This window comes from Phalacrocorax carbo, chromosome Z (assembly GCF_963921805.1).
Source record: "Phalacrocorax carbo chromosome Z, bPhaCar2.1, whole genome shotgun sequence".
Classification (NCBI taxonomy): Eukaryota; Metazoa; Chordata; class Aves; order Suliformes; family Phalacrocoracidae; genus Phalacrocorax; species Phalacrocorax carbo.
Genome location: NC_087548.1, coordinates 84,765,581 through 84,792,366, shown reverse-complemented (window position 1 = coordinate 84,792,366; position 26,786 = coordinate 84,765,581). Strand labels below are relative to the sequence as shown.

At 45.4% G+C, this 26,786-nt stretch overlaps 1 protein-coding gene across 13 annotated transcripts in view; it reads right to left on the bottom strand.

Annotated features, from left to right (window-relative positions):
- Window positions 1-26,051, bottom strand: part of CAST (calpastatin) — a 70,807-nt gene extending 44,756 nt beyond the window's left edge. For 8 of the 13 annotated variants that reach the window (XM_064437690.1, XM_064437697.1, XM_064437694.1 and 5 more), the window contains exons 1-3: window positions 25,865-26,049; window positions 20,238-20,303; window positions 7,365-7,436 (exon numbers count right to left, since the gene is read on the bottom strand). In XM_064437690.1, the coding sequence (XP_064293760.1) occupies window positions 7,365-7,436; window positions 20,238-20,303; window positions 25,865-25,906 (180 nt within the window). In that variant the 5' untranslated portion in view covers window positions 25,907-26,049. Of the gene's footprint in view, window positions 1-1,146; window positions 1,377-7,364; window positions 7,437-20,237; window positions 20,304-25,610; window positions 25,749-25,864 lie in introns of those variants that run through there. The other 5 variants (XM_064437702.1, XM_064437692.1, XM_064437693.1 and 2 more) reach the window with 5 other exon arrangements.
- Between the last annotated feature and the right edge of the window lie 735 nt (window positions 26,052-26,786).

Here is a 26,786-nt window from a genome sequence, read left to right as displayed (position 1 = left end):
TTCTGTGAGCTCTACATACCCCATATACCTAGTCACTTCCATTTAAAAAAACATCAAAAAAGCACCATTTTCTACAAGAGGCTGACAGTAACAAATACGTTAGTTTAGAAAACATCTTCTGTAGAAGAAATTATTATCCAGTATATTTTATGTCCACTAAAATACAACACTGAAAAAACCACTCATCAAAAAAAGGTAACAGATCAAGAACTCAGCAGAGGTCTCGGCAATATTTGAGAATGCTGTGTCATTTAACACACTATTTTCACTTTCTCCAAAGAAGAAAAGGAGAGATGATACTGATACTGCCACTTGTCACATGAAGATAGATCCTGTTCTCTCAGTTTGTTTTTGGACCAAACTGAAAACACATGATTATGCATGATCAGTTTTAGTTTACAGTAACTATAATCAAATAGTGGCATAGCCTAGGCAACACCTACCTATCTAATTTCTGCTACTACAAAACCAACAATAATACATAATTTATTGAAAAGTATTACTTTCTCCATATGTTTGTAATATCTGATATTTTAGCATCTTTTAGGTATCAAGTTTAATAAAGTCTTGTTGTCAACATGTTATTGACTGTGTGAACATGTTATGATACCCAAGCACACTGCAACCAAAGATTCCCACACCCTGACCATGCAATATTCTTTATGTGCCACAAGCAGACTAAGCTCTGCATTTCTATTCCAAAAAAATTACAAGAGTTTTTGAAGCAGTAATAGCATGTGCTGTGAGCAATGAAAAAAAAAAAAACCCAAAACCAACAAACCACAACCCCAAACCAAAAATATAAACACGGAACAACTTAGACACTACTTTAAAAGACTGCTCTTCCTCGTTCCTCTCTTCAAGACTGCTTATGTCACGTAAACCACTTGCTATATAATATGTAAAACGTGGTCTTACAGTGTCTAAAAAGACTATTCCCAACATGCTAAACTAATTTTAAAAGCCAATTCACTACACACAGCTAGCCGATGACAGGAGCACGTTGGAAGCCCTGGAAGTCAGCAGCTTGTGTTATTTCAGACCACGAAATTCCCAGGAGAGAAAAAAAAAGAAATTAACACGAATGTACATTAGCCTAATGCAGAGGCAGTAGGAAAGGAAAGCCAGTAGGAATAGCTAACTTACTTGGTACACACATGCCTCCTGTTTCCAGCCCAAATGCCAGGATATGGCAGTTTTTCACCCCAGCGCCGGAGCGGGCTGTGGTTGTGGTTTTCAGGAGGCGGTGGCCAAGCCCTCAGCGAGCCGGTGTGCCGAGCAGCACGCTCCGCACCCAGCAGGCACAGCCGCCCCACCTCTGGCACAGCCCGCTGGTGCCTGCACCCAGGGAGGGAACCAAAATCAGCACGTTCAGGCCCCGACAGTGCTGTGAAAGGGCTGATGCAGAGGCGTGCGTGGGAGCTCTGCCCTCTGCACGGCAGCGCCCCTTCGCATTTGGTGTGAAGCGACAATGAGCAAACCACCCTGTTTCCCACTCCTGAGGTCACTTCTGGACTTGGCTTGACCAGGTTCCCCCACCAGGCACGGCTGTCACCGAGCTGACGGCACGGAGAGCCACACGGCAGAAGCAGGGACGAAATGCCTGCTGGGATGGCAAAACTCGGGGACGGAGCTACTTTTAGCTTTCAAAAAGCAGTGTTTGTCTTCCACCTTTTGAGTTAGTAGCACTGGTGCTGGGGGAAGGAACCTACTCATTTCCCCTCCACAAGACTGGTATTTTTATTAGAAGTTTATGGGACACCCCCTCCCTAAATTCAGCCTGATTTTCCAGTCTCCCTGAGTACATAAATGTTATTAACCAAAATGAATAGAGATGGCTGGACCACTTAAGGCTGATGGAACGTTATTGATTAGCACTATTTTTAAGCATAACAAATCCAAATAATTATATTAATTTAGAGGTTAAAGGGTGCTTCTTGCAATACCGATAGCGACTTGCTCTTTTTTTTTTTCTGTACAACCAAATTCTCAACACCTGCAGTATGGGTGGAGATTTTTAGATTTTTGTATGTTTTTAAAGAAAAAGCCTGCACACCACTAACAATCCCTGCAACCATTTCTTCATAATAGTCTATATGCCACCCTTTATCTCAAGGGAACAAGAAACAAAAGTCAGCCATAGAAGAGAAGGAGAAAGGGGAAAATACCTGAAGATATGACACTGAGTGATGAGGTAAATATCCCATTTCTGAGTGAAGTACAGATTATTTTTTGTGGCATGATCATATTCTTTCGATCATTTTTTAGTTTTACAAGCAGCAACTTCAGCAGGGGTCTCCATATCAGAGGCTTCTTTTACAGCCCTACTTTTCAAATGTGAAGATGACTTTGGGTGATGGATGCCACACCCCATAACATTATACAAGGCCAGCTCTTCCACGCAAGAGGCAGCTTCTGTACTCCTACTGCTCCCAATTTTTAAAGTTTTGGTCTATTTTTAGCATGCCTTGCTACCAAGAAAATCAGCATTGTTGTCCACACAGACACAGTTCTCGTGATTTTCATGTGCAGAGCTATGTGCTGGCAACAGCTCTGAGAGCAACTTGTAGGAACAGCCCCATGATTTGCCACAGTCTTGCTGCAAAACACCTATAAACTGAGGATCTGTATGCCATGACACACACCTATGCTAAGGAGAACGTGAAAAGGAAATTCTCAGATAGCCCATTTAAATATTTTTCTGAATAACCTCAGAATTTAGAGCTAGCCTTTCCAACCTTCACAAAGTGACTGGAAATATAGGAATAAATTTATGCATTTCTGTGGACATTCCCAATCAGTACTGTGACTTCACATGCCTTCTACTCAGAAATGCCTTCCTTCACAATAAGGTGTCTGTGCAAAGCTCACGAAATAGGAATTTAGTGACAGCTAAGTAAGATATGTAGTAGAAAAATAAATCCCAGCAAATATACTGACAGTAGGTATCACTTCTGATGATAATCTAGATCAACTTGCGACAGAAGTCTGGTGCAGAAATAGTAGGGACTTTACTAATTGTTCTTTTTTCTTCTTGTTTTCCTGTCTGTTGCACAAGCAGATTGAAACCCCCTTTAAAACACTTCTAATTTGGATGGCAGCTGAAAGTAACTAACCTTAAATTTCTTAAATCATTAAGATCAACAAGCTTCCTCTGAAAATATTCAAGATTAGTCAAGTCGGAAATAAAAATAATTCTTACCAGATTTCTACTATTGTTGAACCCTTCCACCACTGCTTCAATAAATTGTCCATGACAGTAATATGGACAAACATTCTCACTTCACTAAGCCGTATCAGCCACCAACAAAAAGAAAATTATTACTCATTAAGAGCAATGCCAAAAACCTGGTACATAAAAAGCAGCAAAATTTTGTTTTATAACAATAGCATTACCATATAAGAGCACAAAGATCCAAGAAAGGTAGCTGGATCCAGCTGTATTAAAATATTAGTGCCTTCTATTAATAGCTATGATTGAACACCAAGCTAGAAATTGGCTTTCCTGTTGGCTATGCAACTGACAAAAACAATTTAAAAGGCTGTAAAAGAAAATACAGCAGTGCTGGCAGGATACCTTCTGCAGAGGAAGGAGGTTAGTTCAGTTTTTCCTCTTCACTGCTGCCTGCTGATCATGGTACCGATGACCTCCTGGTTTGTGCACCTTGGCAGTTAATGTATACCTGGAAGAGGCTGCTCTTGAGCAACCAGTAAATATTCCTGACGATCATAACCTTACCTGGATTTTAACTTGTTGCTCCATTTATCCAACAGGGTACTACAAGGCATGTGCTTACCAAAGAGAGCCTAGTACAAAGCAACAGTCAAACAGGTCTCCACGTCACAAATGAAAGTAAGTCTTGTGATAGACAGAAAAAAAACCCCAAAACTTCTATTTTCAGTTAAATATCTTTAAAACATTCATTTAGATTTGAGTCATACAGATACTGGGCACATCATGGTTGCCAATTCAACTTTCTAGGTGCCCTTACACAGGGAACACAAAAGCCATACAGATATAAAAGAGAGGAGACAAGAGAGGCCGCACTTACTCTTTATACCACACAGACATATATGCATCCACATAAAATCCCTGTGGGACAATACTGAGCAGAAGCAGTGAGTAATAACTGGCTGCAATGCCAGGAACTTAAGAATGAAACAATGAAGAGCACGGGTAAAATTAAGACACAAAGAATGGCAGTTCAGGTACACAGTGCAACAAAAACAAAGATAAGTGCTTGCTCTTGGGAGTAGTCCACATTACGGGATAGCATCACTGGAAAATTAAATACCCACATATTAGCCAGGCATTGAGCAATGACAAGCACTCATCACACACAAGTTCCTGTAACTTAAACTCTGCAATACGTGCAGTCCAAGCAGAGCACAAGCCATCAGTTATTATTACTTACTAACTGAAGAAAAAATTACTTAGGCTGTAATATAGAGGCAGCAGAAACCCCTTTGGCTACTCAATTCAGAGTAACTAATTTCACAATAGTGTAAAAAAACCTGACAGCTCTAGTTGGAGCAACTTAACTGCCCCACCTCACCCACCTCTTCAAAGAGGCTAGAAATTTGTCTCAGGTAATGTACACTAATGAAAAGTATTATTGAACAACAAAATGATTAAGAAATCAAATGAGATTTTGCACACAGGACACATTAAAGCTACTGCAGGGAAAAAATTACAGGAAGAAACAGCAGTCTCAAAGTTGCCTAAAAACTGGTGGAATGTTTTCGATTGCATTGATACATTTGATCTATTTTTGCAGTAAAAAAAGAAACAGCTGCCTTTCCCTTTCAAGAATTACTCCATTTTCTGTAAAATTTCTGTGAATAAAAAAAATTCCTGCAAACTTTTTCTTTTGAATAGGTATTTTTAAAGACAGAGAAAAAGAAGGGCAGAAAAAAATACAGCTAGCCAAATGGCTTAAAAAATGTATGGGAGGCACAAACTACAAGGACAGAACAATAATCTCCGAGCATTTCTCTGTTATAAATAACTCCTAAGGATCACAAGAGACTGTTAAAAAGATATAATTAAGAGAAGGCTTAGCCTAACTGAAGAAAGGTAGTCATGGCTGAGTGGGAACTAAAAAGGTTAAACTTAAAATCCCTATTCATTAAGAGTCAATACTAGAGGGCGTAAGGTATTTTCATAGTACATAATCTTTTCCAATAAATATTTTGGAATGTCACAGAAACTGCAGAAGCGTCAAGTGCTGAATAAAATACATAGCCTAAGTTGTGATAACCTAATATAAAGCAATTCCTGGCAATTACATTATGTTGCATTGTTTTCATGACACTACCTTCCAGTTCTTATGCTTAATAGCATCACTGGAAATTGTACCTTGCACACATAATGTAAAAGATACACTTATAATAGAAAGAACTTACACAGAGAAAAAGACCTAAAGATGCATTAGTTAGCAAATTAGATGTGACCTTCCATGGGACTATGCAGCTGCCAACTGATAGGCATAAAGATTACACTCGAGACCATCCCGCCTTGTATAGCTGTTGTGGGACCTACATATGGGCAACAACCTCCAGCTTCACTACAGGGAGAAAGGTCCTGGCAAACTGCAAGAAATGGAGAGAAAAGCCACAAAAACATTGGGCTGTCTTTAGTGACAGAGAAAAGCATTGAAAGAGACAACAGAAGCAGAGTAGAAAGGGAAAATAATTACTTAGGTAGCACAGAGGTATCTTTAGGGGTATTATTTTACAAAAGCATTGATTAAGAAAATTTTTAAAATCCCATTCAAAAGCAGTAACACTTCCTGCTGATAGGATCTTTCAAACAATGGGGTATCTCCAGATATGGTATACTGTGGTGGATTCAGCTGGCTCCTTGCCATACTTTGGTTCAGGCTGACTAAGGAGCAACCAGCCTCATGTCCTGGGGGTGAACTGGTGAGTTGGAAAGCCTCTGACTCATGCACAAGGGAGTGAAGGTGTCTTGAAAAATATGTCAAAAGGTTTTGAAACCCAGAAGTGCCAGATAACCAAAACACAAAACAAGATACCAGAGCTAAACTGAAGATCTCGTCTGCTCTATTGACTAGCAGCCAACTACTTCACTCTATAAATATTACCATCAGGATGGGCTGGATTTGAGCTCTCCCTGGACTGCAGCCATCAACAGATTGCCAGGTGACTCTCCCCTTGAGCAGGGGCACCTCTCAATGTTAGAGATTCCTCACCTGAGACTAAGACATCCTTCCTTACCGAAGGCAGAGATATCCCCTACCCGCAACAGATCCACAGTGACTGATATCACGCTGAATTAATGCTATGAGACATTACTAATCCATATACTTACTCAATATTATTGTAAACATTGTGTGTATAATTCCATTACACAAACAATTGTTCAAGACTGAGACTAAGATTGGACCCAGCAGCACCTAGGCTCCACGGGAGTTTATAAAGCAGAAGGATCCACTCTGATCCTCATGACTCAATGGGAGGGCCCTCTTTACTCTCTGCCTGTCTGGTCCATGTGTGAGTCATTCTAAGCTGATTCTATCTCAATTTTCCTTTGTATGTTTCTTCCAGGCAGTAATTAATAAGGTGAACCTTGCTATCAAACTTACTGAACCTTGTGAAACCACTGTTAAATTTGTTAAATTCCAGCAAACTTATTGAACTGTCAAATTATTATTTTACCTCAATAAAACATGCTGCTGCTTCCCTCGAGTGAGGTGCATTCCACTCATCCTTGACAAATATGCACCTAACAGTGATTATCAACTACAGCCATCAGTTCACGCGTGACCACCATCAGAAAGCCAATTTTCAACACCCTATTTCAATACTTTGCAAGACCTGAGCACACTTAATGTGATCCCTGCTTCTCTTCAACTGCAGTCCAATATGCAAAACATCTTTATAATGTCTCTTACACTAACTTCCTGAATGACTGAACTGCTCCAGGGGCTATGAAAGCAAAGAGTTATTGGTGCTTCGATCTCATCAGGTCCTGCTGAGTAAACAGAGTCCCAACATACATGCAATATCTAATGGTGAAAAAAGAACCACAGCCCCGTAAGCCCAGTGAAGTCTGCCACTGATACCAATGTGACCGGGATTTTTTGAAACTAGGAGACTAACAAAGAACATGTGGAAGGGGAGAACGTTACCAAGTCTTTCCTCAAGAAGTCAACGCTGACATTGTACTCTTTCTGTTCCTCTTTCATTTCAATTCACTACATCTTCTAGCAAGACATGAAGAGCATCATACTGTTCCCGAATTCTGGCAAACAAACCATTTTCCATCCCACTGCAGGGGATGAAGTCATATCATATCCTCTTTACTTTTAAAAGAGACCATTTCCTTAAGCCTGCATTACCTTAACAGCAGAAGGTGTTCCACTTGCCTGCGTTTTGGGGGGTTGGCTGACATTGGCACCTGCTGGTTTCTTCTACAAAATAAAAGATAGACATAAAAAACATTAGAAATGTTGATGAACAAAAAGAAAAGCCAAGTAAAACTGTAAACAAAACAAAAAAAAGGTATAAAAAAGGGTACACTAAAAAAAGTCCATTAGAACACTTTATGCAAGTCAAGGCATCCAAAAATAAATTTTCCTATGTAATTTTAATTTATGCAAACTGGTTTCAGACAGTTTGCCCCACCCAGGAGAGGCTGAATTCTCTTGTTTTATGGACGATATCTAAATCTGCGCTATTTCCTGTAGCAGAGTGACTCCATTTTAATTAACAGTTAAAGTAACAGTAACCATATATACTTTAATGAAAAGTACCAATGAAGGTACGATGGGTAAGCCACTGCTGTATAGACATAACTTGAATGACAACACAGAAGGTAACATTACCCCATGCAGGGAAGTAAAGCTAAGCGCAAAATGATGGCTTTTTTAGGTAACAAATACTGTCGCAACTGAAACAAAACCACGACACCTCCTTTGAACCTCCAGTTTTCAACCAATGCAATGCCATTATTATCATGTACCACTAAGTACTGCTGCAAAAACTCAGCGACTGCAGATATCACATATAATGAAGACTGGGAAAATAAGCTGTTAGTAATGAACACAGCAAAAACGCATGAGATTTTTGGAGGCAGCAGATGGGTGAGACCTATTATTTTTCTCTGATAAGTGGAAGCTCAAAATTCATGACACAACTAAGGCATTCACACATCAATTACTCTCTACAAGCAGGGAAGTCTGCGGAACGACCAGAGATTCAATCAGCAAACTTGTATGCAAACTCAGAAGCACTGGTTTTCAATTGCTGGGACACTAGGTACTGTAACAGACTGGGAGACTTGGAGATCTCAGTCATTAAGGTAATTTCACCTCCTGTTCTGATTTAGTTCCAAAACCAGGAGAGCATCTTGAATAAACAAAGCTGTACATTCAACAGCCAACCTCCAGTCACAGCCTGGGGCACCATACCACCAACTCCGCCCATTTACATAAGGGTAACAACACAAAAATGAGGCCCACCGGTACAGACTGGCATGAAGTGTGATATTTACATTACAGATTTAACACTTAGTATTGGCCACACTGGAAACAATGACACCCAAAAAAGACCCCACAGTATGTTGCAAAAACCAGGTGTACTAATGATTTTTCCTACTTAAGGGGATGTTAGGAGTGTGGCTGCCTCCACCAGGCGCTCCAGCGTCCAGCTGCTGAAGTCCAGTGCTGCCCAGTATAGACCAGTACTACCCATTACAGGCCTGTCCGGCTGCTGGAGCCCAGCTCAGCACCCAGGGAAGCGGGGTCTCTGCCTAGGCTGAGGGATGTGCTTGCAAGTTCAACCAGCGGCAAAGCTGAGCACATCTCCCACATGCACACAGACACAGTCAGACACACAGACACTGGCACAGCCGGCTACACGGCTGTCATCAGCACCCACACCCACTGATATCCATAAGGAAATGGAATTTTTTGAAGTGTCGGCTAAAGACTTAATGAACTAAGCGAGCCCCTCAAAAGAGAAGTTGAGGGCCAAGGACGGAAAAAGAGAGATAGGGAAGCACCTGTTTTATGACTATATCCTTGAGGAGAGCTGAGAGGCTGATCAAAGCAAACATCCTGCCTCAGAAGCCACTGAGACCCTGAGAAGGGGGTGATAAAGTGTGTAGTCAAGGAGAACAACTAATTCGGATGTAGATAAGAACCAGAACAAAGTGCACAGGTTGGGGAACTTTCCTCATTATAACACTAAAAATCAGGCCATAGGCCAGGAACCGCCCGCCTCTGTAAATCCCTTAATCTGTGTGGTAAATTAAAGTGAGCTGTACTGTTACATCCAAGCAAGAAAGAAATTAACCAATTATTAGTTGAGACGTGAATATAAGCTGTGATCGACACATTTAACTGTATAAGTGCCTTGTAGTTTCTCAGTGTGGGGTGGTGCAGCTTTGCAGGTTACCACCTGGCACCAACCTTTGCACAAAAATTACAAATAAAATACCTCCCATCTGTGTGTAGTTTGGCGTTTTGCACACCAGGTGAATGAACCCACTTTTCAGGATAACAGCAGGCACCCCAAGGGATTTTTACCAGTCACAGTGTCTTTACTCAGCATAATGCCCCTGCCTCTTGAGTAACTCTAATGCTTTTTCTGGATAAGGAATCCTGCACAACAAGCACCAGGATTAGAAGCTATCACAGAAATCCTGATGTTAAAGCAACGACTCAATTCTAAAACGTTAGCAATACTTCAGCACCAATTCTCACTGTCATCCTTTCAAAGTAAAGAATGTATTTCCTGTTAAGTAAAGAATAATGAGCTGAGCAAGCAGTACATATTTTTTCTACACTGCTGTAAGGCATGACTCGAAATGGCAGGACACGTTAGGCAGGGTCTGGTTTCAGACCATATCTGGTAAAACATGGCCCCACTCTAAACTGGGACTTCAAATTCCTAGAATATATGGCTCCATCTTCCTTTTATTACCACATTTTTACATTCAGACACCAACACTGCACAGGCCAGATTATTAGTGATACAGAAGGTCTCCTTGGTGTTTCCCTTTATGAGAATAAAAAGAGGATAAGTCTTTCCATACTATGTGCAGTTAATACCACAAGCACAAACCCATTCAAAACAGAGCAAGGGGGTTTCAGAGCATGTTCACACACAACAGGAACGTTTTGCATCGATCTCACGAGTTACACATGTGGTAGGTACTAAAGCATACCATGCCCCCAGGGGCAGCCCTCTGAAGGGGCAAAACCGAAAACGGTGTTCAAGAACAGGACAGGGGACTATGCCACTCGTTACAATACAAGACCTGCTCTATCGAGTCCGGCCAAAGTTTCACGTATCCCATTTCCCTGTCTCTAGCAGCAGCCAACTGCAGGTATAAAAAAACCCCAAAACAGTGATGCAGAGATAGGTCAGGTACATGTTGATACTCCTTCCAAATACTCTCACAGATTCAAACAATTTGTGGCCCTGGGACTCTCTTAACTTCAGTGTATTTTATAAACTGTCCTGGGTTTCTCATCAGTGATTTTGTCCATTTCCCTTTAAAAGTATTTATATTTTAGCATCCAAAAGCTTCTAGAGCATTAATGCCTTGATGGCATAGAAAGTCTGAAGTGATCCAAAATTGGTGGAAGGGCACCCATAAGCTGAAGATGATGTCAAGATGAGGGGTAAAGGAAAACCACACCAGCTACCTCTCACATGCTAACACTTTACAAACAAAATTGCTAAAAGCCTTGGAATGTCAGGAGGGCAGGTGAAGAAAGAAAATCTCCTACTTCATACACTTTGCAGTGGTGTGCTACAAACATTGACACAGGATCATGATGTCAAAACACAATGGAAAAGCAGAGGGACAGATCCAGGACAACAGCACATCACTCACTTTTACTGGGTGGCAGGTGCAGCCCAGCTGCAAACGTATGCAACAGCTTTAAGTGCATGCACAACCACCAATTCCAATGATCGTTTCTTTTCTGTTAGCATCTACCATACACGCACCCACAAGGAATGAAAACATAAGCTGATTTAGATTCTCAAGAAGTGTCTGATTCTCCTTAGAATGTGAATTCAAACAACGTAAGTTTCTGAAAACCAAGACATAAAGAGTTATGGTACACCCCTGTGACTTGAACCTTTGTCCTTGAGCAGTGCCCAATACAACCACAACACATGCACACTTTCACTGTCAACTACGTTGATGAAGAACTGCCTGTATCTGCTTTTCATTATGTATTCTAACACACCTGCAGTTTCCAGCTCTGCCCCTCCAGCAAATCTTTTGCCTATTTCTACAAGACACCTGTGCTGGTTTTGGCTGGGATAGAGTTAATTTTCTTGACTGTAGCTGGCACAGTGCTGTGTTTTGGATTTGGTGTAAGAATAGTGCTCCTTGCACATTAGTGTTTTAGTGAAGTAGGGGCTAAGTGTCCCTAGGCAGTTATTACACTAGTCAAAGACTTCTTCTAGCTCTCCGTGCTCTGCCAGGGGCACAAGAAGCTGGGAGGGGAGAGGGCACAGCCAGGAAGGACAGCTGCTCCAAACTGGCCAAAGGGATGTCCCAAACCATATGGTGTCGCATCCAGTATATAAAGCTGGGGGAAAAAGAAGAATGGGGGGATGTTCGGAGTGATGGCGTTTGTCCAAGTAACCGTTATGTGTGATGGAGCCCTGCTTTCCTGGAGATGGCTGAGCACCTGCCTGCCCATGGGAAGCAGTGAAGGAATTCCTTGGTTTGTTTTGCTTGCACACTCAGCTTTTGTTTTTCTTCTGTGTTATATTATCATTGTTATTATTACTATTACTGTTCTGCTTTACCCATTAAACTGTCTTTATCTCAACGCACTAGTTTCCTCACTTTTACCCTTCCGGCTCTCTCCCCCATCCCGCTGGTGGGGGCAGTGGGCGAGCAGCTCTGTGGCGCTGAGTTGCCGGCTGGGGCTAAACCATGACAACACCATGTACAGATTCACATTCAGTTGCTCATCATTAGATTGACAGTTTATGTGTATCTCAACCTAAAGCTGGCCACTCCTGTTGCAAGTAGATCCCCCAGTCTGTCTAGACTTGAAGCTTGAGTAGCACAGCTGAAATGAGGCAAACCAATAGGATGGTATATTTCCTTTGCTAACATACCTTGGAGAAGATCAATCTTTCCAAGAGCAACACAGCCCGGTGAAGCAGGGTATCAAAGTCCTATCCCTTCCATAACTCTTCCACAATACCTCTCTCCTGTGCTAGCTGCAATGTCACTGAGCATTAGTACAACCAAAGGGCTTCCAAGTAACTACCACAGGCTACTGTGAAGGATCAGGGTTAACGTAAAACGGGCTTTAAGGACAGATCTTAGTTCTTGCTTTCAGAAATTGAACAGACTAGACTTAGTATTCTAGAAGGAAGAGTCAGAACCTTAGCACTGCAGTAAGCTTTGTGTTTGTGGCCACTGACAGAAGAGGTGAGAGTGGACCCTTAGGAAGAGACGCAGCCATCAAGTAGAGTGGAGGTTGTTGGAAACAACTGCTGAACTCACCTGCTGTCCATCCTTCCAGCCAGTCAGCAAGCTTTAGCTGTGTGACTTCAGTGTCAGCCACTCCAGTGTGGTAAAACACAATGGATTTTAGAAGCTTCATTTTTAAGTGAGGAATAGACACAAGCTGCAGCTGCCAGCTATGCTACCGATAGCAGGCAGGAAGGGAAGCCTCCTCCATAATTCAGATGGAAAGGCTCACTGCCTTCAGTGAGTTCATGGCTTCCCTCTGAGCTTTTGGGGATGTTGTTTATCACACAGCTGCATGAATGTTGTGGTGTAATCCTAGTCTGAAACTCAGCCCCACAGAGCTGCTCGTTCACTCCCACAGGTGGGATGGGGGAAAGAATCAGAAGGGTAAAAGTGAGAAAACTCATGAGTTGAGATAAAGACAGTTTAACGGGGGAAGCAAAAGCCGCACACACAAGCAACGCAAAACAAGGAACTCACTCCCTCCTTCCCATGGGCTGGTAGGTGTTCAGCCACCTCCAGGAAAGCAGGGCTCCATCACACGTAACAGTGACTTGGGGAGACAAACTTCATCACTTTGAATGTCCTCCCTTCCTTCTTCCCCCAGTTCTATATGCTAAGCATGATGCCATATGGTGTGGGACATCCCTTGGGTCAGTTGGTGTCACTGTCCCAGCTGTGTCCCCTCCCAACCCCCACGCCTCCCCACCCCCCCCAGCCCCTCACTGGTGGCCCTGTGCAAGCCCTGCTCAGCAGGAATGAAAACATCCCTAGGTTACCAACACTTTCCAGCACAAATCCACAATGCAGCCCCGTACTAGCTACGGTGAAGAAAATTAGCTCTACCCCAGCCAAAACCAGCAGAGTGGATCAGCCTTGCACTTGGTGACCTGGTTTCTTTTCTCTCCTACTGACTAGCTGGATGACGTTAAATAAGGCAATTACAGCTTGGTGCTTCAGCGCCCCACCTTTCCTACATTTTATCTATGTCACTCAGATAATGTGTCTCGTCTCCTTTATACAAAGCTTTAAGATCTAAGGATGAAAGTACCGTGTGACAGTTAAGCAGTACGTCACTGGAAACTTCAAAAGTAAATACTTCCTGAAGGAACAATCTTATGAACTAACATCTGTTGGTACATCGTAGGTAAAGTGCACATAATCCCTGCCATGATTGTATGTAATTCCAAAACTATACTGTTAATAAATAGATCACCTTCACACTGATGACTCCTAACTCTTTTAAAGCATTATTTTATTTTATTGTATTATGATACTAGAAATGGAAAATCTTATGGAGCCATTTACTCTCTGGGAATTCCAGAGAAACACAGATCACTGCAATGTGCTGGGGCCTGGTCCATGGGTACCAAGCCCTCTTCAACAGTATTCAGTGCCCCCAAGGGGAAGAGAAGGTCTCTGGATTGAAAGGCAAAGTGACAGGCACTGTGGTCACTCCAGCCCCAACGATAGTCACTGTGGCCACTCAAACCCCCATGACATGTACTGGAGCTGACTCAAGAGAATCAGCCCATGCCAGTATCAGTCCCCCCCCATACACAAGAAGAAATATTGAAAGTGGAAGTCAACTCATTTAGAAAGAGATGATGAAGAAGCAGGGCCATCACGAGGAGAGAAGGAAGAAGCCATAAATGAAATGGAAGCCACCTGATCCCTGTCCTTGAGCGAGTTGCGAGATATGCGAAAAGATTTCAGCTGTCGTTCAGGTGAGCACATTGTCACCTGGCTGCTCCGATGCTGGTATAATGGGGCCAGTAACCTGGAATGAGAGGGAAAAGAAGCCAGACAACTGGGACCCCTCTCTGGGGAAGAGGGTGTTGACAATGCAATTGGAAAAAGAACACAAGCTCTCAGCCTCTGGAGGCGACTCCTGTCTGCAGTGAAGGAAAGGTACCCCTTCAAAGATGTTACATATCGCCCAGGAAAATGGACAACCATGGAGAAAGGCATCCAGTATCTAAGGGAATTAGCTGTGCTTGAGGTGATTTATGGTGACCTGGGCGATCAACAGTCATCCAAAGATCCAGATGAAGCTGAGTCCAGACGACCCATGTGGGGAAGTTTGTACAGAGCGCACCATCTTCGCATGCAAACTCATTGGCAGCAGTGTCCTGGAGAGAGGACGAGGCACCAACAGTGGTGGATGTGATTGATAGACTCTGGGATTACGAAGCAAGTTTCTCTTCCTCACTTGTCTCTGCTGTGGAGAAACTATCCCAAGAGGTCCAGCAACTCAAAGAAGACATGTCCTGCTCCCCACCTCGACAGAGTAGTGTCTCAGCTGTTAGGAATAAGCGTCCTTTGGCTCAAAGGAGCCATCAAACTACATAGGGGCAGAGCCCATCAGCGTTGCTGGAGTGACAGGGGGATCCCCGGAGCTAACTGTAGTGCAGGCCAAAGTGGGCCTAACCGGCAATGAGTGGCAGAAGCATCCCATTGTGATGGGCCTAGAGGCTCCATGCATTGCTGGCATAGACTGTCTCAGGAGAGGGTATTTCAAGGACCCAAAAGGGTACAAGTGGGCTTTTGGCATAGCTGCCTTGGAGACAGAGGAAATTAAACAGCTGTCTACCTTGCCTGGTCTCTCAAAGGACCCTTCTGTTGTGGGGTTGCTGAGGGTCAAAGAAAAACAGGTGCCGATCGCCACCACAACAGTGCACCGGCGGCAATATCGCACCAGCCAAGACTCTCTGATCCCCATCCATGAGCTCATTCACTGACTGGAGAGCCAAGGAGTCATCACTAAGACCCTCTCACACTTTAACAGTCCCATATGGCCAGTGCGGAAGTCTAATGGAGAGTGGAGGCTAACAGTACACTATCGTGGCCTGAATGAAGTCACTCCACCGTCGAGTGCTGCTGTGCCAGACATGCTAGAACTTCAATACAAACTGGAGTCCAAGGCAGCCAAGTGGTATGCCACAACTGATATTGCTAATGCATTCTTCTCAATCCCTCTGGCAGCAGAGTGCAGGCCACAGTTTGCTTTCACTTGGAGGGGCGTCCAGTACACCTGGAATCGACTGCCCCAGGGGTAGAAACACAGTCCTACCATTTGCCATGGACTGATTCAGACTGCACTGGAACAGGGAGAAGCTCCAGAACACCTTCAATACATTGATGACATCATTGTGTGGGGCAACAAAGCAGAAGGAGGTTTTTGGGAACAGAAAGAAAATAGTCCAAATCCTTCTGAAAGCTGGTTTTGCCATAAAACAAAGTAAGGTCAAGGCATCCGCACAAGAGATCCAGTTCTTAGGAATCAAATGGCAAGATGGACGTCGTCAGATCCCAATGGATGTGATCAACAAAATAGCAGCCATGTCTCCACCAACTCGCAAAAAGGAAACACAAGCTTTCTTGGGCGTTGTGGGTTTTTGGAGGATGCATATTCCGCACTACAGTCTGATCGTAAGCCCTCTCTATCAAGTGACCCGGAAGGAGAATGATTTCAAATGGGGCCCTGAGCAACAACAAGCCTTTGAACAGATTAAACAGGAGAGAGTTCATGCAGTAGGCCTTGGGCCACTCCAGGCAGGACAAGATGTAAAAATGTGCTCTACACCGTGGCTGGAGAGAATGGCCCTACCTGGAGCCTCTGGCAGAAAGCACATGGGGAGACCCGGGGTCGACCCCTAGGGTTTTGGAGTCGGGGATACAGAGGGTCCGAAGCCCGCTATACTCCAACTGAAAAAGAGATACTGGCAGCATATGAAGGGGTTCGAGCTGCTTCAGAAGTGGTTGGTACTGAAGCACAGCTGCTCCTGGCACCCCAACTGCTGGTGCTGGGCTGGATGTTCAAAGGAAGTATCCCCTCTACACACCATGCTATGTGGAGTAAATGGGCTGCACTGATCACCCAGCGGGCTCGAGTAGGAAACCCCAGTCGCCCAGGAATCTTGGAAGTGATCATGGACTGGCCAGAAGGCAAAGATTTTGGATTATCACCAGAGAAGGAGGTCACACGTGCTGAAGAAGCCCCACTGTATAACAAACTGCCAGAAGATGAGAAGCAATACGCCCTGCTCACTGATGGGTGCTGTCGCCTTGTGGGAAAGCACCGGAGATGGAAGGCTGCTGTATGGAGTCCTACACGACAAGTAGCAGAAACTGCTGAAGGAGAAGGTGAATCGAGCTACTTTGCAGAGGTAAAGGCCATCCAGCTGGCCTTAGACATCGCTGAACGGGAAAAGTGGCCAGTGCTCTATCTCTCTACTGACTCCTGGATGGTGGCAAATGCCCTGTGGGGCTGGCTACAGCAGTGGAAGCGGAACAACTGGCAGTGCAGAGGCAAACCCATCTGGGCTGCCACACTGTGGCAAGATATTGCTGCCCGGGTAGAGAACCTGGTTGTAAAGGTACGTCATGTGGATGCTCACGTCCCCAAGAGTCGGGCCACTGAAGAGCATCGAAACAACCAGTAGGTAGATCAGGCTGCCAAGATTGAAGTGGCTGAGGTGGATCTGGACTGGCAACATAAGGGTGAACTATTTCTAGCTCACTGGGCCCATGACACCTCAGGCCACCAAGGGAGAGGTGCAACATACAGGTGGGCTCATGATGGACGGGTGGACGTGACCATGGACACTATTGCACAGGCTATCCATGAATGTGAAACGTGCGCTGCAATCAAGCAAGCGAAGCGGGTAAAGCCTCTGCAGTGTGGGGGACGATGGCTGAAATACAAATATGGGGAGGCCTGGCACATTGACTATATCACACTCCCACAGACCCGCCAAGGCAAGCGCCATGTGCTTACAATGGTGGAAGCAGCACCCGGCTGGCTGGGAACATATCCCGTCCCCCACGCCACTGCCCGGAACACTATCCTGGGTCTCGAAAAAGAAGTCCTGTGGCGACATCCAGGAAGGCTGGATGTTATTAAAGAAGGACGTCTCAAAGGCGCAGGAGCAGGCCGTCCCCGTGTGCCGTAAGTCGAGCAGGCGGGGGAGAAGGCCGGCTTGGATGAATAGGGAGCTTTGGCTGGAACTCAAGAAAAAAAGGAGAGCTTACCGCCTTTGGAAGAAGGGGCAGGTGACTCAGGACGACTAAAAGGATGGTGTGAGGTTATGCAGGGAAAAGATTAGAAAGGCAAAGGCCCAGCTGGAACTTAAACTGGCCACCACTGTTAAAGATAACAAAAAATGTTTTTATAAATACATCGCTGACGAAAGGAGGGCCAGGGAGAACCTCCCTCCTTTGCTGGATGCGGAAGGTAACCTTGCCAGGAAAGATGAGGAGAAGGCTGAGGTACTTAATGCTTTCTTTGCCTCAGTCTTTAATAGTCAGACTGGTCACCCTCAGGGCTGTCAGGCCCTGTGCTGGGAGATGGAGCTAGTATGCAGAATGAAGTCCCAGCTGTTGAAGAGGTGGCGGTCACCGACCTGCTCCTTCACCTGGATGTTCACAAGTCCATGGGGCCGGATGGGATCCGCAGAAGGATACTGAGGGGGCTGGCAGAGGAGCTCGCCAAGCCACTGTCCATTATTTATCAGCAGCCCTGGTCAACCAGGGAGGTCCCAGATGACTGGAAACTAGCGAACGTGATGCCTCCCTACAAGAAGGGTCGGAAGGAGGCTCTGGGGAGCTACAGGCCTGTCAGCCTGACCTCGGTGCTGGGAAAGGTCATGGAGCAGATCGTCTTGAATGCCATTACGCGGCACGTGCAGGAAACCAGGGGATTGGGCTCAGCCAGCATGGGTTTATGAAAGGGAGGTCCTGCCTCTCTAACCTGGTCTCCTTCTACAATAAGGTGACCCGCTTAGCGGATGAGGCTGTGGACGTTGTCTACTTGGACTCTAGTAAGGCCTTTGACACTGTCTCCCACAGCATTCTCCCGGAGAAGCTGGCTGCTCATGGCTTGGACAAGTCACTCTGCACTGGGTTAAAACCTGGAAAAAGCTGGAAAGGCCCCTGACTACTACAGGCACTACGGTGAAGAGAATTAACTCTTTCTCAGCCAAAACCAGTACCGCCTCCAAGAAGGAAAGGCTTAAGAACCTATTCTACACCTTAACAGTACTCATTCTGAGTTCTCCTTGATGTCGTGGTTAATTAGCATCTCCTACTCAAAACTGTGTCAGACCTTTCCTACCTTTACTTTTCAAAGCTGTAGTCTTCTTGGGACTATATACCCAAAGAATCTGAGAGATAGAGCCATTTATTGTATTTTTAGCTAAGCAGTGAGCATACAGGATTTTACAATTTTCCCTTCAATATGACTATGAACTCTTCAAAGACCTTCCTCTTTCCTTGTCATTGTTATAATACATTACCTAATCTTTTCTAGTAGGGAGGTGAACAAACTCAGTATTCTAGACAAGGTTGTCCACAGCTATCTACACATAAATTTCTGCTTCAAAAATTGAGGACTACAGGAATAACCTCCAACTCCTAAACAAAAATATAACATTGCAGACTCTTGGGAAAGCTGCACAAAGACTTTGAGTTGCTACCTCAGCTGCTTAAAAAATCAGAGTGTTTTGGAGGTAGGTGTGAAGCATGGCGGAGCTAATGCCATTCAGTGGGCCTAAGGAAAAGTGTTTCCATCTACTTCACTTTTAAGCATTGTAAAGTCAATGGAACAAGTCAAACATACCACAAGATTCACAAAAGAAAACACACATCCAGTATTCTAAGGACTCAAAAAGCAAAAACAGTGGGACAATAAACTTCGTAGCAGCCTTCTTTTGCTAGCTAGAAACAGATATCCTCAGTGGGAGGTCAAAAACAGTAACTCTACAACCCAAACCACAGGCTCCAACTCCCACCCTTCCCGCAAAGAAGTCAGCACTTCTATATTCAGAGCAACAACTTGCAGTCAAAGATTTGGGCGTTAAACTAAGATTATATAAAAAGGACAATGGTATTCTAGAAAAAACTAAACTGCCTAGAAAGGAAAGGAGGAACAAGTTCTCAGGCTTCCTTGGTATTTGGACAGGAAAGAAAAGTAATTGCTTTAATCATCTACTTCGGAGGACGGTAATGAAAGTGTTCACTGGCCTTGATTTGCAGCACAGTTAAACACTGCCTGACTCACTGTAGCACAGAAGGACCCACCTCCAAGAGGCTAAAAGTGCTTGGAGCTGCTGGGAGAGCAGGAACCCTTCGAAGTACTGTTCCTAACACTGCCTGCCACCCATATGGCTTCTGATTGTTAACAACAGCTGCTATGCTCACACTGCAAAGTTGCTTGTGTAAACTCACTGTTATAACCCAGAAGGGACTCTTGAACTGTAAATACCAGTTCCTGAGGAGGCAGTATCTTGAAAAATAAGTATTTTTTCTAAAATACAGCAATGACCACGTTATTTGCAAGTGTGTCAGGAGATGGCCCAGACGTGCCACATCTATGTTTGACTGTGGATTTGTATCTCTGGAGGAAAAGCCAGGATGCAGACAAGGTGGAAAGCATCACAGCGCAGTCACTTCATCTGTACTTCTGGACAACTGAAAAACCAGGATCACCAGATGTGTCCCGCAGGCACATCCACTGAGATCATTTCCACCAATACTAACATGAAGTATTTGTGAAAGGATAAACAGAGCAAAAAAATATTTTCAGGAGGCTGCTCAGCAGCACAAAACTATACATTCCTGGAATGAATAATGAGTGACTACAGACAGCAGTTAATTACCTGAAAGCTATTGCTTTGCTATCAAAAGACAAACATCTCTACAGGAGGAAATTCATTACCAACTTTTCTTCTTAGTATGCTCAAGTACTTTAATTTACCTCTGCCGCTTCTGCGTTTTTCTCTCCTGATTTGGAAGAAGCTCCACTTGCCTTCTTGTCACCATGCTGTAAGTAGAGAAAATAGATATATAGTTACTAAGATCTTAATTTATACCTTTGTGTAGAGAATTCCCCAACACCTTAGTGCCTGTATGCTTCCTTTCACCTACCACAATAAAACAGAAAGGAATGTTATCGTTTTCCTTCTCACTAAAGGGCAGGATTTCTGAATGACCTGCTGGATAACTTCAAGTGAAATCACAGTCGGGAAGTCATTACTTCGAGAGCAGTACATGTAATATGACTGTTCTTGTGAAAAGTTCTGGGAGATATTAAGCTTATCACGCATTCCTTACCAGCACAGCACTCTCCAATACTTGCTTTGGAAGCACTGTCAGTCCCACAGACTTCAGCAGAAACTGAACAGCTCTCTGAGACCAACACGTGGGCAACCATGAGCATCTACCCCAACATCTGAACTTCCCTCAGACGCATTAGAACATTCATTATGCGCAGCCCCCTCTGCCTGGAAGAAAGCTGTTACTACGATTTCGAGAATTCTGCTGCTGACACACAAAAAAACAGACTCTAACACTTCAGGCAGAGGTGCACATTGGAAGAACTGTGTTTCCTAGGTTCCCCAAACCTCCTCCATCTTTCATTCCCTACAAGACTTTAAACCTCTTGCTTTCATCTAACCTCATATGCAATCCCATTTACTCCCCACATGCAGCAATGTACAGAAAGACAGAGTCTGTGCAGCATGCGCACTGGCATCCAGTGCATGTTGTACTCTCTGCATCTCCGCAAAATGGTGAATATGGTCCACCAAAAAATCTTTTTTTGAAAGCATATAATTTAATCTTTAGAATAAAACAAGTAAAAGGCAATAAATTTTACCGTGAATTTGAAAGGCAACACAACATAGCTGTTGTCTAGTATCTCAGCTAGTGTAACCTCCCACAGCAACTGAGGCATCTGGGAATGAGGATTCATGTCTGGTTTGTTTTGTTAAGTAAAGGCAGGAGATGATTTGAGACCCATTTATTCCCTTCTGTTTTGAGGACTGAGCAGCGGGAGGTAAGTTTGCTAACCCACTGAAATAATGAGTTCCTACAGATTTTTCTTTACATGGCTATAGGGAGAAAGTAATGATCCATGTATCATGCAGCATCTTCAACAGCACTGTGTTCAAACACATCAGCAGACAGGCTGGGAAAATACTATAGCTGAATGAACAAATAAAACCAGAAGTGCAAAACAGCATGTCTCTAACTTGCTTCCTTTACAGTGGTACATGACAAAAATTTCAGAAGTTGTTTTAGACAACCTTTAATAATTCAAGTTTTTAAAATTAGTTTGGGCATGTCTAAGATACTTCACAAGCTTTAAAACTGAAAATGCTATTCCCATATTCCAATTGTGCCTCTTCCAAGGAAAAACAAGCCCCGTGGGTTGTCATTTCAAGTAAGGGATGAATTGATTCACTGCCCCACAATAGCACTTTCAGTACAGACACGTTTAACCCAGTTATCTGTGCTTTTGACTGCTACAATAAAAGCACACCACGTACATACCAGTAAAAGCAACGTCAGTAAGCATGCTTTTGCTGACAAAACAGTAACTCCAGAGCCAGGACTGCTATAAAGCTCAGGATCTACAACTCCTGCCCAGCAAAACTCTGTTGTGTAGACCGGGCTCTCTTCCTAAACAGATACCCTCAGCATGACAACACTCCAAAAGCCAAGTGTTTCCCTGAATCCAGCTAATTCAGCTAATAAAGCAAGCACATCTTTCTGTACGTTGCATGTATTTTACTGCTTTTATTCATTTGCTTCTTCAAATTTGGACATAGATTTCAAATCAGCAACACCAATTAAAGCTCAGATTCTTTTTTTTTTCTCTCCTTAAACCAGTTCACTGAATGCAGAAGCCTTACTTAGTTCCTACTGAGTGTGCCAGACTTTTACCATGGCCAAATCCAGTGTTACCCTTCTTCCCTAAGTCCCTCTCCTCATCTTCACACCAAAGAAAGCTGTACCAGACAGGACCCAGCCTCAAAAAGGCACTCAGTCCCAGGACTACAAAGAGGGGGATACGCTGTGTCCCAGCAGGTGGACGGAGCTCAGTGTCCCCTCTTGGGTGTCAAGGCTTCTGTGTTTGCCTGCTTTGGCAGATGTTTCTCCCATTTCCCCATTCCCAGACCAGGCAGTGAAGTACAGCGGTCTGTGCTGCCTGCAGAGTGCTCGGGAGCAGGCAGAGAGCGAGAAGAAGGGCTGGCAGGACTCCCTTGACCACCTTTCAAGCAGCATATCAGCTTCCCATCCCTGAGGGACATCCCTGACAAGGACATCCCTGACAAGGACCACAACTTTGCCACCCCTAAGCTCAAGTCAGAGAGAGATTAAATGCATGCCGTCTTCCCTCCAGAAGGCTATGTCAAGCAGCACCTGTGATAATGAAACTTCAAGTTAAAGTCCAAACACTGTTTAGTTTAACAGTGGAAACCAAGCATGTATGGCCCGACCAAAGTAATATTTTATCCAGTAAGTTGGAGTCATGCATTATGTGCACATTAAGTGCTGATACTCTCTGGCCTCAGCTAACAAAACAGCCTGTGAAAGTATTACCACACTTGAGAGCCTGCCATCCTGAGGAGGTAACCTTGGAAAGCACAATTTCCTTCTACACCTTCTGAGAAAACCATGCTGGTTCCTCGAACAGCTGATGATTAAGGCATGACATGGGGCCCTGTTTCAAAAATGCCCTTCAACAGCTCTTTTCTGCTCTGTATTTCCAAGCTTTGAACCTTCTAGGAAAAAACAAAACAAAACAAAACAAACCACCAAACATAAATAAAATAAAGCAAATAAATCAATCTGCTTAGCAAGAGACTCAGCTCTGGTTTTCTGGGACAGTATTCCCAAGTGGATGACAGCTGACTTTTCCTTTGGGCACTCATTCCTTTTTCTGGGCAACTTTCCTTACGAGGCCAAAGAAACACACCCATAACCAAGCCAGTGGACAGGAGCAGCTCCAGCCCCGGCACATAGCTGAGGTTACATTTCTAGTTTAACTAGCAAGCTAACAACAATTCCTTATAGTTGTTAGGTTGGCCCAAAATATTTTCTGACTTTACTAACAAAAAACATAACATGCAAACCCACCCATAATCACATCTTCAAAAAATACATAAAGAAGTATCATGAACACAAAAGTTTATCACCCTGTTCTACAGCACACAAAAAACATCACAACACTGTTGTTTTACAAACACACCTTTAACTTCTGATTAAGAGCATTCATGAGGTGGGGGCCAGTCTCTTCTCCCAAGTCACCAGTGACATGATGAGATGAAACCGCCTCAAGCTGCATCAGGGGAGGTTTAGATTGGATATTAGGGAAAATTTCTTCATTGCAAGAGTGGTCAGGCCCTGGCACAGGCTGCCCAGAGAGGTGGGGGAGCCACCGTCCCTGGAGGTATTTAAAAGACGTGTAGATGTGGTGCTGAGGGATGTGGTTTAGTGGTGGACTTGGCAGTGTTGGATTTATGGTTGGACTCAATGATCTTAAATGTCTTTTCCAGCCTAAATGATTCTATGATTCTAAGTAACTGGCCTAGGTGAAAAGCACAGACTAAAATACTGACAACTGAACACACAACTGCATTCTCAGCCTGCGCTTGCAAAAGTCAGACATCAACTAAAGGTCTTGCTTCAAGAAATTCCTTCTAAACTTCGGGAGCCGCAGCAGCATTAACGAGCCTTTGGTTCAAAGCCATCACACAGCATCTCAGAGGACTGCAGTGACGACACCCTCAGTAACTGGGTGAGAAGGGAAATCTCCTTGGAAGTGTCTCAGCTGAAGTCAACAAACTTTGCGTTACAGATATTAAGGGAGATGTATCATTTTATGCAGATAGGAATCTGACCTTCGTTTTCAGTTGAAACTGGGAAGATGACGGAAATATTTGACGCTGCTCAGAAAACTGCCAGATGGAAAGAGGTGTCAGGGGAGCTACAGTCAAGCAGTGTCAGGAATGGAAAGGTGAAAACTAGATTCAGCTTACAGCCAACCCATTCTGCTTTAAATACAGCAGCCAGTAAAAACCTTGGCAGAGCAACCAATGAATCTCTTTTGCATCTATTCCTCTCTCCCACCTTTTCTGCTTCGCTTACCCATGCTTCAAGGCCATAAGTTCTTCCAGGCAGGAACTGCCCTATCTGATACCTGTGCACAGGACAAGAGAGGACTCCAGCCTCACGCGGAGGCCCGCAGGCGCTGCTCTGGTGCCAACAACTGTAACGACAGTTTTCCAGCAAAGCACATGGAAGAGCAGTCTTCTTACCTGATCACAGGTGGTAACATTGTCTTAGTGTCTTTTGTCACCCTAGATTCAGTGACCCAGGACTACCGAGGCCTTTAACATTCGTGCTGCCGCCTCATGCAGCAATTCCCAAGCTTTCGTCCCCCTGACTTTGTGCCACCTCCACCACACTGCATCACTGGTTTGACCTGACACAACTAATGGTACTTGAAAATGTTAGGAAACACCGATCCAAGCTAGTTAGAGCAATTTAAGAGCGCAGTTATAGATTCAATAGATTTAATCTACCTGATTATATGCTTAGAAAATACATGAAAGTGCTGTTTTCCCTGAAAGCCACCTTACACGATGCATGCATTTTGCAGAACTTCAACAGAATACAAACTTTTTTCTATCAAGAGACTAACTGGTTCCTCATATGAATAATAAGTCATAAATACGACTTTCTAAAGCAATTGCAGGTTCGGCACAGGAAGGAGTAGCACCCCGAGCCAAGCCACACGGAGCCATCAGAGCGCTGTGGCTTAGTTAGGGAGCACCTGGCAAGCGACAGCTACCCCTGGCAACTCCACCTACCTGTTCTTTTGGAAAGAACATGTTTCAAAAAAAAAAAAAAAAGGCACGCTACGCCGTGTTTTCTCCAAAGCAGGAACAATCCCGTATAAATTCTGCCTTACGTCGCAAACTGCCGCCTTTTGACCGAGCGGTTCAGTTTCGTCAGCTAGCAAGCTTGCGTTATTTGGAAGATTACGAAAACAGGCAACAGCACCAAAAAGCCCGTTTTTCAGCGTCGCCCGCGGACCGGTGCCGGGGAACTCTTCGTTCTCACCTGACCTCAGACACCCTACGCGAGCGCTAAAAACGCGCTGATCCGCCTCCAGCCACCACAAAATCCCTTCCTTATCCCTCCTTAAGCCTTCGTGCCTGAGAGGGGAGGGAGCCCGCGGGGCCCTCCCCGCCCGGCCACCGCCCGCTCCCCCGAGGGGCCCCGGGGTCCCCCCCCCCCGCCCGGTCCGGGCTCCCCCGCGGCCGCCGCCCCGATTTACCATGGCGTACCACCACCGCGCGAAGGCCATGGCGCCGGCTGACGCTCCTCACCGCCCGGCTCGGCTAGGTACGGCCCGGGGCCGCGCCCCGGCAGCCGCCTCCGCCCCAGGGCGGCACCCGCCGCGGCGGCGTCCTCCCACCACCGGGACCCACAGCGCGGCCGTGGGGCGGAGGGGGGCAGCGCGCTGCGGGCGGCCACCCACGCACCCACCCGCCCGCGCAGCCAGCCCCCGCGCCCGCCGCCCCACCTTACCGCCGTGGGGGGAGGCTGCCTCCCCGTCCCGGGCTGCGACATGGCGGCGGGGCTCCCTGCCGCCCGCCCCCGGCGTTGCTGCGGGTCCCGGGGAAGCGGGGTGCAGCCAACGGCGGCGCGAAGCGGTCCCAGCGCCGCAACCCTGCCGGGGGGCGGACGGTGCGATCCCTCCCCTTCCTGCCGGGGCCGGGCCGGGCCGGGGGGGCCCGCGGGGGGTAGGCGGAGGCCGGGTGGGAACCGGGCTGAGGCGGCGGCCCCAGCGCCTCTCGCCCTGCCAGCGGCGGCGGCAGGACGGCGCTCACCCGCAGCAACAACGGCGTTCTTTACGAAAAATAAGGGTTTGGGGGGGGAAAAAACACCACATACACTTTCCTTTTCCTCTTGAAACTGGGTCCCTCAGCCGTTCCCCTTGGAAAAGCGTTGGGTTTGGACTTGCGACCCCCAGCTGGAGGTTGGCGCCGTGCCAGCTCCTGCCGGGGATCCCTCATGGAGGCAGGCGGCAGGTGCCTGTGGCAGCTCCGGCACCCGGGCTCCTCCGCCGGCCTCCCGCCTTAGCCGGCACCCCGGCCTGAACTGGCACAAAGGGCAAGGGACGCCGTCCTGCCACGCCAACGCCCTCCCTTTTGGGTTGGTCATGTATCCTGTGGGTCGGTGTGGTGTTGATGCTCCTGTCGAGAGGGTTTACCGCAGCTCGGGTTATTAAATGGAAAAGCTTTCAAGGTCTCATGTTTTTTTTTAAGAGTGAGTCCCAAATGTTGCTGTCTGTGTGAGTCTTTACCCAAATGAGCTGCCCAGGATGTACTGGTGGCTCTTCCAAAACACTGCAGGAACAAGTAAAGGTCAGTCAAAGCTGAAGGGAGATTAAGCACGACCAAACCACTGTGAGCCACAGCTGGAAAATCCTCTGTGAGGGGGAATGGTA